This window comes from Mesoplodon mirus (genome assembly GCF_964341445.2).
Source record: "Mesoplodon mirus genome assembly, chromosome: 7".
Lineage (NCBI taxonomy): Eukaryota > Metazoa > Chordata > Mammalia > Artiodactyla > Ziphiidae > Mesoplodon > Mesoplodon mirus.
The window spans coordinates 55860936-55875182 of NC_138983.1; the positions used below are offsets into that span (position 1 = coordinate 55860936).

General features: G+C 48.2%; 1 protein-coding gene and 1 long non-coding RNA gene across 6 annotated transcripts in view; one reads left to right on the forward strand and one right to left on the reverse strand.

Annotated features, from left to right (window-relative positions):
* LOC309807316 overlaps positions 1-14247 on the reverse strand; it is a 92644-nt gene that overhangs the window by 35961 nt on the left and 42436 nt on the right. The window lies entirely within an intron of this gene.
* Positions 2671-13717, forward strand: KCNE3 (potassium voltage-gated channel subfamily E regulatory subunit 3). Of its 2 annotated transcripts, none has more exons than XM_082628761.1 (3): positions 2671-2828; positions 4100-4185; positions 11586-13717. In XM_082628761.1, exon 3 carries the CDS (start codon positions 11626-11628, stop codon positions 11923-11925), a length of 300 nt encoding a protein of 99 aa, XP_082484887.1. In that variant the 5' UTR covers positions 2671-2828; positions 4100-4185; positions 11586-11625; the 3' UTR covers positions 11926-13717. The 2 variants fall into 2 exon arrangements, with proteins under 2 accessions (XP_082484887.1, XP_082484888.1); XM_082628762.1 differs by having other exon boundaries at positions 4103-4185.

Consider the following 14247-nt stretch of genomic DNA (forward strand, 5'->3'; position numbering starts at 1 on the left):
AATTTGAGACTGCCTGCTCAGAGTCAGGATGACTCCACTGAGATATGATATCCAGACAGAAAAAAAAAAAAAAAAAAAAGTAGCTGGGTCAAAATATGAAACTACGGAAGTCACACAGAAGTAACGTGTTTTTTTTGTTTGGTTGGTTTGGGGTTTTTTTAAACATCTTTATTGGAGTATAATTGCTTTACAATGTGTGTTAGTTTCTGCTTTACAACAAAGTGAATCAGTTATACATATACATATGTTCCCATATCTCTTCCCTCTTGTATCTCCCTCCCTCCCACCCTCCCTATCCCACCCCTCTAGGTGATCAGAAAGCACCAAGCTGATCTCCCTGTGCTATGCGGCTGCTTCCCACTAGCTATCTATTTTACGTTTGCCAGTGTATATATGTCCATGCCACTCTCTCACTTTGTCACAGCTTACCCTTCCCCCTCCCCATATCCTCAAGTCCATTCTCTAGTAGGTCTTTGTCTTTATTCCCGTCTTACCCCTAGGTTCTTCATGACATTTTTTTCCCCTTAAATTCCATATATATGTGTTAGCATATGGTATTTGTCTTTCTCTTTCTGACTTACTTCACTCTGTATGACAGACTCTAGGTCCATCCACCTCACTACAAATAACTCAATTTTGTTTCTTTTTATGGCTCAGTAATATTCTATTGTGTATATGTGCCACATCTTCTTTATCCATTCATCTGTCGATGGACACTTAGGTTGCTTCCATGTCCTGGCTATTGTAAATAGAGCTGCAGTGAACATTCTGGTACATGACTCTTTTTGAATTATGGTTTTCTCAGGGTATATGCCCAGTAGTGGGACAGAAGTAACATGTTTTGATGAAGATTAGCAATTTTGTACAACATTCCCTCCATGTGATAGGTCTCTTTTAAATGACAGCACTTCTTAGATATAATCTGAGATTCTGTGATTGAGGGTATATGCCTCAGATGTCCTACCTAGAACAGATTTTGTTTTTAAATTTTAATTTTGATTCTTTTCTTTTTTAAAATTAATTAATTTATTTTTGGCTGCATTGGGTCTTCATTGTTGCGGGCGGGTTTTCTCTAGTTGTGGTGAGCGGGGGCTACTCTTCGCTGTGGTGCATGGGTTTCTCATTGCAGGGGCTCCTCTCGTTGTGGAGCACAGGCTCTAGGCGCACAGGCTTCAGCAGTTGCAGCTCGCGGGCTCTAGAGCACAGGCTCAGTAGTTGTGGCGTGCGGGCTTAGCTGCTCCACGGCATGTGGGATCTTCCCAGAACAGGGCTCGAACCCATGTCCCCTGCATTGGCAGGCAGATTCTTAACCACTGTGCCACCAGAGAAGCCCTAGAAGAGATTTTTGTTTGCAAGGGAGCCAGAGCTGGCCTCGGCTTTTTGTTTTTTGTTTTTAATTTACTTATTTTATTTATTTATTTTTGGCTGCGTTGGGTCTTCATTGCTGCGCACAGGTTTTCTCCAGTTGTGCCAAGCGGGGGCTACTGTTTACTGCAGTGCATGGGCTTCTCATTGCCATGGCTTCTCTTGTTGCGGAGCACGGGCTCTAGGCATGAGGGCTTCAGTAGTTGTGGCATGTGGGTTCAGTAGTTGTGGCTCACGGGCTCTAGAGCACAGGCTCAGTAGTTGCGGCACACAGGCTTAGTTGCTCCGTGGCATGTGGGATCTTCCCAGACCAGGGATCGAACCCGTGTCCCCTGCATTGGCAGGCAGATTCTTAACCACTGTGCCACCAGGGAAGTCCCCTCAGTTTGTTATTAACTATCCCAAGGCCGGAGGCTGGCAAAGAGGGCTCTGATAAGGACTCCCCACAGAGTTCCTGAGAGGCTATTCCCTGCCACTGTCCACTCCCTTGCCCATGGCCTCCTGGCTCTCATTTCCCAGCTGTCCCTGGATGCTTCTCTTCTCTGGAAACTGCAGTGTCCCCAGCAAGGAAGAAACAGCTTGAGTGAGGGCCTGGTGGCCAGAAAGTGAAGGGTATTCAGGGACAGGGAGCAGCGTGGTGTGGCTGGACACCAGTTGTCTGGGCATGTGAGGGACTGTTGAGACTTGGATGAAACATTGGCCGAGGTTAAGGGGAGAGAGTGGCCTAGTGCATTCTGAGTCTGAGCTCTGCCAGTGACCTCCTTAGTGAGCTTGGGCAAGTCCCCTTCCCCAAACTGGGCCCCTTCCCCAAACTGCATCCTGTCTGGAAAAGAGGGTTTGTGTTAGAATCAGATGATTTCTCCAGTGACTATCCGGCTTTAATATTTTGGATTCTAAGATCTCATCTGACCCTAACCATCACCCTGTGAAGAATGCATGCAGGAACTGTACCCGTTTTATAGCGAGGAAGCCATGGCCCAGTGAGGAGCAGTGACCAGCCCACCACCATACAACCACGTAGGAGCAAGGTCTGATTCCACCAGCACCCGACGCTCTTCTGAGATCCTCCTCAGACCGGGCAAGCTGAAGCGAAGCAAGGAACATTCGGTCTCAGGTCCAGGAAGCAGGCGCTGCAGGGGATGGAGAGGTCGCAGTGCACAGCTGGGTGAGGCCAAGCAGCTGGGCGAGGCCAAGCAGCTGGGCGGAGGCGCCCGAAGCCAGCTCCGGGAGAAGTGGGTGTGTTAGGGGCCGGGCGGGGCCGGGTGAGGGGACGCCCTGAGGAAGGGAAAAGGCAGTTGAGCGCGAGTTGGAGCGCAGAGCGGAGGGGGCACAGGCGGTGCTGGCCGCGGGCTGCGAGCGGGGGGCTGGCGGAGCGCCTTGGGGCGCAGTGCAGGGCACCCGCGAGCCCAGGGCGAGGTGTCCAACGAACAGACGGCGCCCCTGGAAGCCTTGCCGACCGGCAGGTAAGGCGCACCCGCCGGCTCGGGAAGGCTGAGCCGGCGCCGGGGGTAGAAATGAGGGGTGTATCCGCCTCCGTGGAGACCGCCGACCCGACGTAGGGGGCGGCTCAGATACATACTTATCCTCCCCTGGACAGAGCCACAGGGATCCCGGGGCGCACGTGGGAGCGCGAAGCTGGGCTCCTGGCACGCCTTGCCCGGAAACCGTGGGGGCTTAGGTCGGCACTCACGGGCCCCGGGACGGCGGCACCCAAGCTCCTTCCACATCCACAGATATGCGAGCGCACAATATAACCACCAACCTGCGGCTCCGCAGCGCGAGCACACGCGGAAATGGCGCTCCGGGACCCGGTGTGCCTTCTTGCTTGGAGGGAGCCGCTTGCTCAGCGTTCGAGTTGACCTGCCCATTCGCTACTTTATTGTGCCCCTCGCCCTATGCGCCCCAGTCCTGGGAAAAGCCTAGGAGCTCCCTTAGACGTCTTCTAGTACTAGTAACATAGATCTAGGCTGGGAGTCAGGAGACTTGAGTTCTAGTTTACAGGTTGTGTAAACCTGTGCCAATCGCCCACCTGCTCTGTGCTTTGTGCGCTCTTTTCCTGGGTCACTAAATGTAAAATGAGCCTCCTGGTCCTGTTGCCCATGTACTCCGTATGGCATGTGGGGGAAGGGGACTGGACCCGGGAGTCTCTTGTTTAGAAAGTACAGGAGTTCAGAGCCCTGTGTGAGGGCCCTTGGAGAGTGTCTCCTCCTATCCCCCCTCCCCACTCCTCAGCAGTTTGCATAAGGGGAATCTGAGGCCCAGGGGGGAGATGGCTCACCCAGGGTCACACCAGGGACCAGACAGAAGTAGAACCCAATTCTCCTCACTCCTAGCCCAGGACTGATTCCACTTCAGCTACAAAAGTGAATTGTAAATGTGTTAGCTGCTCTTTATCTCCTGGCATCCAGCCAGTTACCCGCTCTGAATGGAGGAGAGCCAAGCTGGAGGCAAGGAAACTGCCTTCAGATGTTCTTGACTCCTTAAGATGAGAACAAACAACCTTCATCCTTCACTCACTCCACACTTTGCAAAACACATTTCTATCTATAAACTGAATGGGTGGATGCTCAAAATGCCTACTAAGAGGGAGGCAAGACAAGATATCCCATCTTACTGATGGGCAGAATGAGGCCCCAGAGTGGAGAAATGACTTAACCAAGACACACGGCTAGACATGTCTACAAAATAGGGGCAGGTCTCTTGACTCCAACTCTGGTGTGTTCTCTATCACCAGCAGGACTACAGAATGGTACCCCTAAATGGAGAGAGATTACAGGGCTGATCAGAGAGGACGAGAAACAAGGAAGGCTTCTGAAGGAGGTAAGTGTGTCTGAGAATCAAGAAAAGTAATAAAGAACCTCCTGGCTTCTTCTGAGGGTAGGAGAACCTAAGGTGGGGAGAGGGGACATAGGGATAGCTGTTCTTGGTAATACTGGGGGGCGGCAGAGGAGATAGGGAAACAGAAAAGGAAACAGGTGACCAGGCTGCCCAATAATTCTCTCTTATGTTTACATAATACCTCGCAATTTCTAAAACACCTTTCCCCCTTGGTCTCCCCGAGTTGCCGTGTGAGGCAAGCAGAACTGGGGTAATTATCCCCATCTCACAGATGAGATTCAGAGAACATAAATGCAGTGCTCAAGGTCACATAGCCAAGCATACAGCCAAGAATTGGAACCATGAAAGGCATACCTGAAAGGCAAGATTAGAGGCTGGGAGACTGGGAGTTGGACTGTGTGTGTGCAGCAGGTGGGTGGGTGTGGCTGCCCCCTGGATGGGTACACAGCTAAGCTGCTGCTGGTGTTTTGGGGCCAAGAATGTTTGCCCTTTGGATTGAATGGGGTTCCGGTGCAGGGAATATCTGGGCTTCCAAAGGCGGCTTAGAATTCCTCCTCCCCTGACTCACTTGCCCACCTGACTGAGATGGTGTCTTTTCTTTGAGCTTCCCCTTCCCCAGACCAAATAGAATCTGTTTTGGCCTGCCCTTGAAGTTGCTTTTTTTTTTTTTTTTTTTTTTTTTTTTTTTTTTTTGCTGTACGCGGGCCTCTCACTGCTGTGGCCTCTCCCGTCGCGGAGCACAGGCTCCGGACACACAGGCTCCGCGGCCATGGCTCGCGGGCCCAGCCGCTCCGCGGCATGTGGGATCTTCCGGGATCGGGGCACGAACCCGTGTCCCCTGCATCGGCAGGCGGACTCTCAACCACTGCGCCACCAGGGAAGCCCTGAAGTTGCTTTTTAAGTGCTGTAAGCTGTTTTCATGAATGCGTATGTGTGTGTGCAGGGGGGAATAGTCTAATAAGAAGAGACATTTATCCACCTATTCTTGAGTGCCTTCTCTAAAGAAATGTATGAGGCACAGGTCCCTACCTTCACACCTCCCAGCGCACAGTTTAGTATATCTATATCTAATTTATACAGATATACACACCCAATTTCAGTACAGCATAGTGCTCTAATAGGGTTTTATGAAAAGCACTTTAGGAACAGACAAGAAGAGACTTAACTGGCTAGGGAGTGGGGAAGATGGTGTCTCAGGAGAGGGTCTACAGAGGTTATACTGGAGCTGGGTCTTGAAGGATGAGTAGGAGTTCACTAGGCAGATAAAAAAGAGGAAGGGTATTTCTGCCTAAGAAAACAGCATGAGCAAAGGCAAGAGGTGTGCAAGTGCAAGGAACGTTTGGGGAATGGCCTATAGCTCAGTATCATGGGGCACAGGCAGTGAGGAGAGCTGTGGTGAGATGGGGCTGGAGGCAGGGTCATATCCAAAGGAGCTTGAATGATAATCGCAGGAGGTTAGACCGTCCTATAGGCAACAGAGGACTTATAGTGGAAAGAAATGTGGATGAGATACCTGTTTCTGGTCCCAGTTCCTAGGCTGTGAGACCTTGCGCAAGTGATTTCCTCTTGGGGTGGGGTGGGTTTTCCCACTGGTTGAATGAGGGGGTTACACCAATGACGTGATTATTAAGATCCCTTCCAGCTCAGATTCTATTTCTGTGTCTCCTTCTAACTATAAGTTAAGGTTCCTCTCCCACCAGCCCATGGTGGTGATAAGACCACCAGAGGGGCCAGAGGCAAAACTGTGCTTTCCCAGGAGTTGTCCTTGGATCCACTTGCTTTATGTGGCCTTTTCCCCCTGCCTCTCTACTACATTTCCAAGCACTTCAGACACTCAGTCTGCAAGAGTAGCTGAAACAGAGCATAGGGAAACCAAAAGAACCGATGGTGGCGTTTCACTTTTCCCCAGAGAAACCTGAAAGAAAACCTTACTAAGATACCCAGTTCATCCTCCAGGTCCCAGCTTTATGCCTCCATCCCCAAGTAAGAGGCCAGGCGAGCTCAAGTCAAGAACATTTTGGGCAAACCTGTTAATGTGCTGGAAAGAGTGACATCGGGGTGTGGAGGAAGAGAGTGCACCTGGCTTGTATGGAAAAGCAGGAGTAGGTCTGGAGCAGAAAGGGCCATGGGGAGCAAGACTAGAAAGGAAGGTTAACTCCTCCAAAAGTTACCAACTTCTCCCCTTACTGGATCCTCACTTAAGATTGGCAAGAGCGACTTCCCTGGAGGTCCAGTGGTTAAGACTCCGCGCTTCCAATCCAGGGGGTGCGGGTTCGATCGCTGGTCAGGGAACTAAGATCCCACATACTAGTGGTGTGGCCAAAAAAAAAAAAGATTAGCAAGAATCTGTAGTACAGGAAAAAGGAGTAGTGGTGAACTTAGAGGAGATGATGCCCCAGGACATGAAGAGCCTGTGTTTGGTGTGATATGCAGCTCAGATGCCAGAAGACATTGCCATTTGTAGCGGAAAGAGCACCTGAACAGCACGCCAAAGACCTGGGTTCTCATCAGAGCTCTGCCATTTACTAGCCATGTCATTTTGGACTAGTCACTTCCCCTCTCTGACCTTCAGTTTTCTCAATTACAAAATGGAGGGGTTGGCCTAGAATCTAGATTCTAAACGATCTTCAAAATCTCTTTTCAGTCACTGTTCATCTCCCTTCCTAAATGATTATCTCTTGTTTCAAGTCAGGGACTCTCCAAGGCAGGAGCTCTGTCTTCCCCATCCAAAGAGCTTCACAATCAGCGACTGTCTTGAAGAGGGAAGCCAAGGAGCTCAGAAAGAGGAACAGAATTCCCCACATCGCCAGCTGCCAATTCCCAACTTGGGACCCAGAGGCAGGTCATAGAGAACCAAGCTGTCCCTTTATGAGCTCTCTGCCTCTCCTTGCACACAGGTCCTCCATCCCACCTCAACCCAGCTTCTAAAGATATGCAACTGTGGCTCCTTTGCACGTTCCATGAGAACTACAAATATCCATCCAGGTCTATCCAGAGAGGCACTGGAAGGAGGGTGTGAGGAATGAATGGTTTTGTGAACCTTTACTCCTCTTACTGAACTCCACCTCAGAGCCCACCCTGTCCCCGACGCTTTCCCCCTACCCCCACTTTCTAACACAGAGTCTGTCTCCCCCAGGCTAGATCACCCTGGCAGGTGAGCTATAAAGAGGAAAAATGAACAAGTCAGCAAATTTGGCCTTCAGTTTATCTAGGCTGGAATACTAAGTGTAACTCAGTCCTGGGACTCTGGAGCATCTTAACCTGTGAGGAAAGAATCTGCAGTCTTCTCTATCTCGTGATTTGAGGGACTCTAGAGAGCCCCCCAAATCCTCTCCCACCAGCCTACCCAATCTCCCAAATCTCACATATGGTTTTGTGGTATCTTCATGTTAGAGCTGATCAGGACCTTATAAGATTACATAGTAAAACCCTTTCATTTTACAGATGCAGACAGAAGCTGGGGCCCAGAAAAGGGAAGTCACATGCCCAAAGTCACACAAGTAGCAGCTGAACCAAGACAGCTCTTTGGTTTTCATTTCTTTCACTGTAAAATGAGGGAGGTTAGATTAGATGGACTCTGAAGGCCCTGCCAGCCTCTGCTCTGCACAAATAAAACCACCACCACATCTGTGGAGTGTCTAGTGCCAGGCACTGCATACTTTTCTTCTTTAATTTTCACAACAAAGCTATGGTACAGATAGTGTTGATGCCATGCCTATGTTTATACCCAGTCTATCCAAATAGGTTGACTGGTAACATCATTTGTTCCTACGTAAAATAGCAACCCAATTGCTGGCTGCCATTCTGCCACTCACATCATTTCCTTGGGTCTCAGGCCCTTTCAGCCTTTTAGAGGCTCCTGCTAAGATGCCAGTACCCTGGGGAAAGGGGATGTTTTAGACTGCACTCTTAGCTGGTCCCTGAGCAGCAGCTCATGTGTTGAACTGAGGTTTCTCATGAAGTCACCCAGATGAGACATTGTGAATCTGGAGTAGGGGGACAGCAATCAGATGTCCCTTGGCCATGGCACAGTTCCTATAACTGCAACCCTAGGTTGGCCTGATCCAGCTGCTGCAGGAAGGGGAGGGGAAGCTGCAGGGTGTCAGCACCCACAGCACAGCTATTGCACAACCTTTGGGGCTTGGCCTCGGGCGATCCACCCTTGTTCTGAAGTTTTTTCTGTGTGTCTAGTTCCTTCTTTTTCTGTCCCCTCCCCACCCAGCTCTGGGCATTCCCAGCTCCCAAAGTCAATATTGAGACCCCAGATGTGTCCAGGGACATCCTGAAGACATGTCAGGACATCCTGAGGGGCTGAGGAGCCTTAGGGCGCCCACAGGGAGATTCCTAGAGCCGACTAGGAGCCAGTGAATTTGCTGTTGTTTGGTGAGTCTTCCAGATGGAGGTGGCCCTCCGCCTGCCTTGTCAGTTCAAACCCCCATGCAAGGCTATCTAAGAAAACTGGTGACAGTGACTACCCTGGGAAAGAAACCTGGGCCATTGGAAACAGAGAGACTGCATTTTCATTGTACGTACTGCTTCAATTTCTTTTTTTTTTGCTGTGTATATGTATTTCTCAAAAATGAAAAACAGATTTTCATTTTAATGAAAACTGTGTTTTTTATTAAAATGTATTTTAAAAATCCTCTTCACTATAATAAAAGTATATGCTCAAGCAAGCCTGGGGCAGGGGGCAGAGCAGAGATAATAATCTTTTTTTTTTCTTTTTAATTAAAAAAATTTTTAATGTGGTAAAAAGCAACATAAAATTTATCATCTTAACATTTTTAATGGTACATCTCAGTAGTGTTAACTATCTTTACATTGCTATGCAGCAGATCTCTAGATGTTTTTCATCTTGCAAAACTGAAACTCTGTACCCACTGAACAACAACTCCTGGTGATATTTTTTTTTGATAGATGAGGAAACTGAAGTGCAAACAGGGCGAGAAACTTATTTCCCTCAAAGTGAGCTCTTCCCGCACTTATGCCATCTGTCTGTTGTCTGCTTATAAAACTGTCTGAGGCCCCTTCCTCCTGCAACCACTGCCTTAGCCATTCCCACCCCCAAATGCCTCTCACATCCTCTATCTGTCCCCGCCCCCACCTTGTCATCCCCTCCGCCCCAGCTCAGGACTCAGCACCTTGAACCCAGACTATTTCACTTATCACTGGGCTCCCTGCCTCCATCCCTGCCCTCTTTACTCCACACTCCACATAGCAGCCAGAGTGTCCTTTCCAAGCACAGATCTGATTATTTTACCCCCTTTTAAAATATCATTCCATGGTTTTTCTCCACCTACAGGATAAAGTTCCAACTCTTCAGCCTGGCACTCAAGGTCCTCTATGGTCTGGTTTGGGCCAATGTCTCCATCCCACATCCTATCTTATCCTTTCACGCATCTTACACTCTTTATGCTACTTTCCATTCTTCAAAGTGTGCTTTCTAGTCCATCTGTTTGCTTCCCTTGCCTTCTCTACTTCCAAAGAATCCTTCAAGGTCCAACTCAAATTCTTCCATCACTGTGAACACTCTCTGAGCACTGCTCAGAATTCATCCCTTCTTCCTTTAAGTCCCAGGAGCTCCTAGATTGTCTCCCACATTAAGAGCTGGTGATGTGCCCCTGAGTGTAGGGACTGGCCTCCTAGAGCTCCCAGAATAAGGCTGCCCAGGAGTGGGCCTCCATAAACGATGACTGGCCAGGTGATTCACTGAGCCATTAATTTCATTGTGCTGCTCCCACTTTCCATTAGCCCATATGACGAAAGAGGAAGGCACAAATTTGTTGCCTGACAAGTGGAATAGTAGATGAGAACCTATGCCTCCTGGATCTTAACTCTTCCCCTTTTCCATCCAGACAAGGTTGCCCAAGTACTAGATGGCAGGGGGCCCCAAGGCCTTGCATAAAATGTGGGCCAGTCCTGGGTTATTGCTGTATTATTTTGATTCTTCCCCCCAAATTCTGCATTCATAGAGTTCTTCATGAATATTTATCATGGTCATAACTAACTGTCAACTTTTCCGGGGAAGAGACGTGATGGTTAATAGTCAAGTGTGTTAAACAGCTCTACCTAGATAAAGGAGGGCTTTGGAACCAGTCAGCGAACACTGAGTGCCTGGCCTATGGAGAAATCCAAAGTGGCCATCTTTACTGGAGACCACTGAGGGAAGGAGAACTAGGGTAGTCCCCTAGACTTGGAGGAGAGACGCAGCCTTGCTGACCAGGAGCATGTGGTCTGCTGATAACCCTTATCAATAGCAAGAGGACAGCCACACATTGCCTTATATGTAAGTGCTGGGGCAAAGGGAAGGCTACGATGATAAAGCTTGTGGAGTATGTTGGGAGCATACAAAGGCTTCCTGAAGGAAGTGAGCGTGGAGCCTTGTTTAACGGAATGACATATGTTTTTCCAGAGACTAGGATACAAGGCTGCCTTTGGCTATTTTTCTACATTGTAGACTAAGGATCTCTGAGAGGAAGGAAAAGGAACATCTGTTCTCACCAGTTATATGCCATGTACATAGTGACGTTGTTTTGGAAGGCAGGATAGTTGAGGTGCTAGTGTCTTTTCTCTCTGGGGTGGGTAAAACCCCAAACCGGACTAAGTATTCCTTTCACTCCGAAACCCTCAGGCCCAGTGCCTGCAGTGGTTATCAGCCTTTCCCTGCTCCCCCAGCCACCTCCTTTCCAACAGAATTTCTCCTCAATAGCTAGGAATATCTAGAGTGGGACCTAGGATGCTTTAGAGGTCAAATGACCCAGCCTCTGGCCTCCAGGTAGGGGGAAATCTAAGCCATCCCCAAACATCTTCTCCATGGTGTCTGTGGAGCATAAGAAAGAACTGTGCTGAGGGAGAGCTCTGAGGAATGTCTTCTAACTGTGCCACACAGTCCTCCCCAGAGCTGGTGTGGAGGCCAGAGGAGCTCTGAGCTGGCCGTCGAAGAGCAGGGCTCTATCTCGGCTCTACCTCCAGTATTCTCTGTGATCATGGGCAAGCCAACTATTCTCTCTGGGCCTGTGTGTAAAATGGAAGAAATTACACTAAATAATCCCTAAGGCCCTTCTAGCCTAAAGCTCAGTGACTTATAGAACCCAAAGAAAGGATAGATCAGCATGCTTACAATGGTCAAGGAAGACTTCCTTCCCCAAGTATTTATTGAGCACCTACTGAGTGCTGTCATAAGTGCTCATACATAGCAGTGAATAAAACAGACATATTCCCTGCCTTCCTTGGGCTGGCAGTCTAGTGGAGAAGACAGACAAGTAAACAAGTAGTTAGAATAAACTGTGATGTTGGGATTTTAGCGGGGGTCTGAAGGAGTGGGAAGGTCATTCAATCTACAAGTAACAGAAGCCATCCTCTCTCTTTTCTGTCACTACCAGAGCATCCTCCGATTCTTCCCCCACCTGAAGCCCTGTTGCTATGGAGACCACCAATGGGACTGAGACCTGGTATGAGAGCCTGCATGCTGTGTTGAAGGCTCTAAATGCCACTCTTCACAGCAACTTGCTCTGCCGGCCAGGGTCAGACAACCTGACTGAGGAGAGGCGGGCCAGCCTACCTGGCCGCAATGACAACTCCTACATGTACATTCTCTTCGTCATGTTCCTATTTGCTGCCACTGTGGGCAGCCTCATCCTGGGATACACCCGCTCCCGCAAAGTGGATAAGCGCAGTGACCCCTATCACGTATACATCAAGAACCGTGTGTCTATGCTCTAATGCTAAGAGGCCGGGGATGGCAGAAGATCAAGATTCCTGAGGATTATCTTGTGGGGCCTCCAGAACTCAGCTGTGTGTTACATCAGGCCTCAGTGTTCTAATCTGTAAGATCAACAAGAAACAGTACTAAGGGAGGTCATCATTAGGGAAGGAGGAGAGGATCTAGCAGACCTAGGCCTTGTGGATAAGGATTTTTTCCAGCAAAGATAGACTTTATAGACAGTAGGAGCCCTTTGAACAAGTATATAAAAGTGGCAGGAATTCCCTGGTGGTCCAGTGGTTAGGACTCCATGCTCTCACTGCCAAGGGCCTAGGTTCAATCCCTGGTCAGGGAACTGAAATCCCACGAGCCGTTCAGTGTGGCAAAAAAAAAAAAAAGTATATATATATATATATATATATATATATACATACATATATATACACACACACACACACACATATGTATACATATATAAAAGTGGCAACATATAATGACAAATGAGTGTTCTAGTGGCCGGAGTGTTGGGGGCTAGGGGCTAGAGGAAGGAAAAGAGGAAGTTGTAGCAGAGGGAAATGAGACAGGAAAATGCCCTGAGGACACTTTTTTGATGTGTTATCTTCAATGACCATGAGAAGCAGCAATGATTATCCCATATCACAGACAGGAAATCTAAGTTATGTTACTTATTTATATTTTTTCACATTTTATGTTTTTCAGCACATTTAACATTTGTGATTTTACCCCCTGTGAGGGAAGCAGAGCAAGTGCCATTCTGCCCATTTGGGCCAAAGCAGTACCATGACTGGAACCCAGGTTCTCTGGTCACCTTGCCTAGTGCTTTGCAAAACTGTGTGCTACCTAGGAGTGGATCTAGGCCTGAAACTTATATAATTCTGGGGGGCCCTCCTTAAGAAAAAGAATTTTAAAATATCTTGTTTTTGCAAGTATTACAAAAACGTATCACCATGTTAATACATTGTTAGGGCCCCCCTCCTAAGATCTTAAGAAGGAGCCATGCAAGTGCAGAGCCCTGACTGTTAAGCCTCACTAGCTCCATGGTCCCTGTACCCTTCCACCCATATCCCAGTGCCTTTCCCAGCCCCATCTCCAGCCCTGGGGACTTCACTACCTCTAAGGCAGCCTCTAACATTTTGAATGAATTCTGTGAGTAATTTTCTGATATCAAGTTGAAATCTGCTTCTAGAAGATTATTATCACACCTAGAAGATTATCATATTAAAAGAGGTGGGTACCTGATTCAGTGGAAAGAGAACCAGTCCTGATTCTACTACCAGGGTGGTGTATAAGCTGGCTAGACACTTCTCTCTCTGACTCTTGTCCTTCTTCCGCACCGTGAAATGAAAGTTGAAATAGTTGAAAGTCTCTAAGGGCTCTACCAGATCTGATATTCTACGCTTCACATACATTGATGTGAACCACATAAAACTGCTGTGCTTGTAGGTCACAAACAGCTGAGGATCAGTAGTTTCACATGCTTCAGCGGAATACATGAAATGTGGCCAGCTACAAATCCCAGGATGGAACCTCCCACTGTTCTGTTTAATTTCTGTTATTAAGGAATCTCCATGGGCTCTCCAGAGAGCCCTATCAAAACATACATATTTGTGTATATCAAAAACTTTGAAATCATATTTTGAGAGCACTTATCTCTGAAGAGAAGGATTATGGGTGATTTTCCCTTTCTACTTTAAAAATGTATGTAATATTTGATTTACTTGACCGTAAGTATGTTTCTTATATAATAAGGGGGGAGGGAAGCTACTTCTACTTTGAAAAAATGAAAATAAACGCCTGTGTGTTACTTGAATGGAGGATCACAGTACACATTTGCTCCCATGAGCAGTTAGTTATGTTGATTCCATGCAAATCAGTGCTGAGCCCCACGTGTGCTCTCAAGCCTTTCCTCATATCTTCTTGAGGGAGAAGGTGGAGACCTGCTTAAGAAGACGTGACATATGGGTGGACAACGGACTCGGAAGTCTACAGCTGGATGGGCCTTTGGAGACCGCCCAGCCCAAACACCCAAATAAATTATGGAATCCCAACAAGAATAAGAATGAATGTCAGGTAATGGATGCTATCAGGATTTTGAGAAATGAGATTGAGTGGATGTAGAGGAGCCAGAGAAAGGTAGAATTTGAACTGGGCTTTGAGAGATAGGACAGATCTACATGGGCAGAGAGAATGAACGGAACAAGACAAGGGAAGCTTGGAGGCAGAAATGTGGCAAGACCACCCTCCTGAAGAGAGCAGGTCGGGCGGGTGGATGGAGCAGGAAGCAGCCCAGAGTGGCTGCGCTGGGAGTTCAGTGTCCCCAT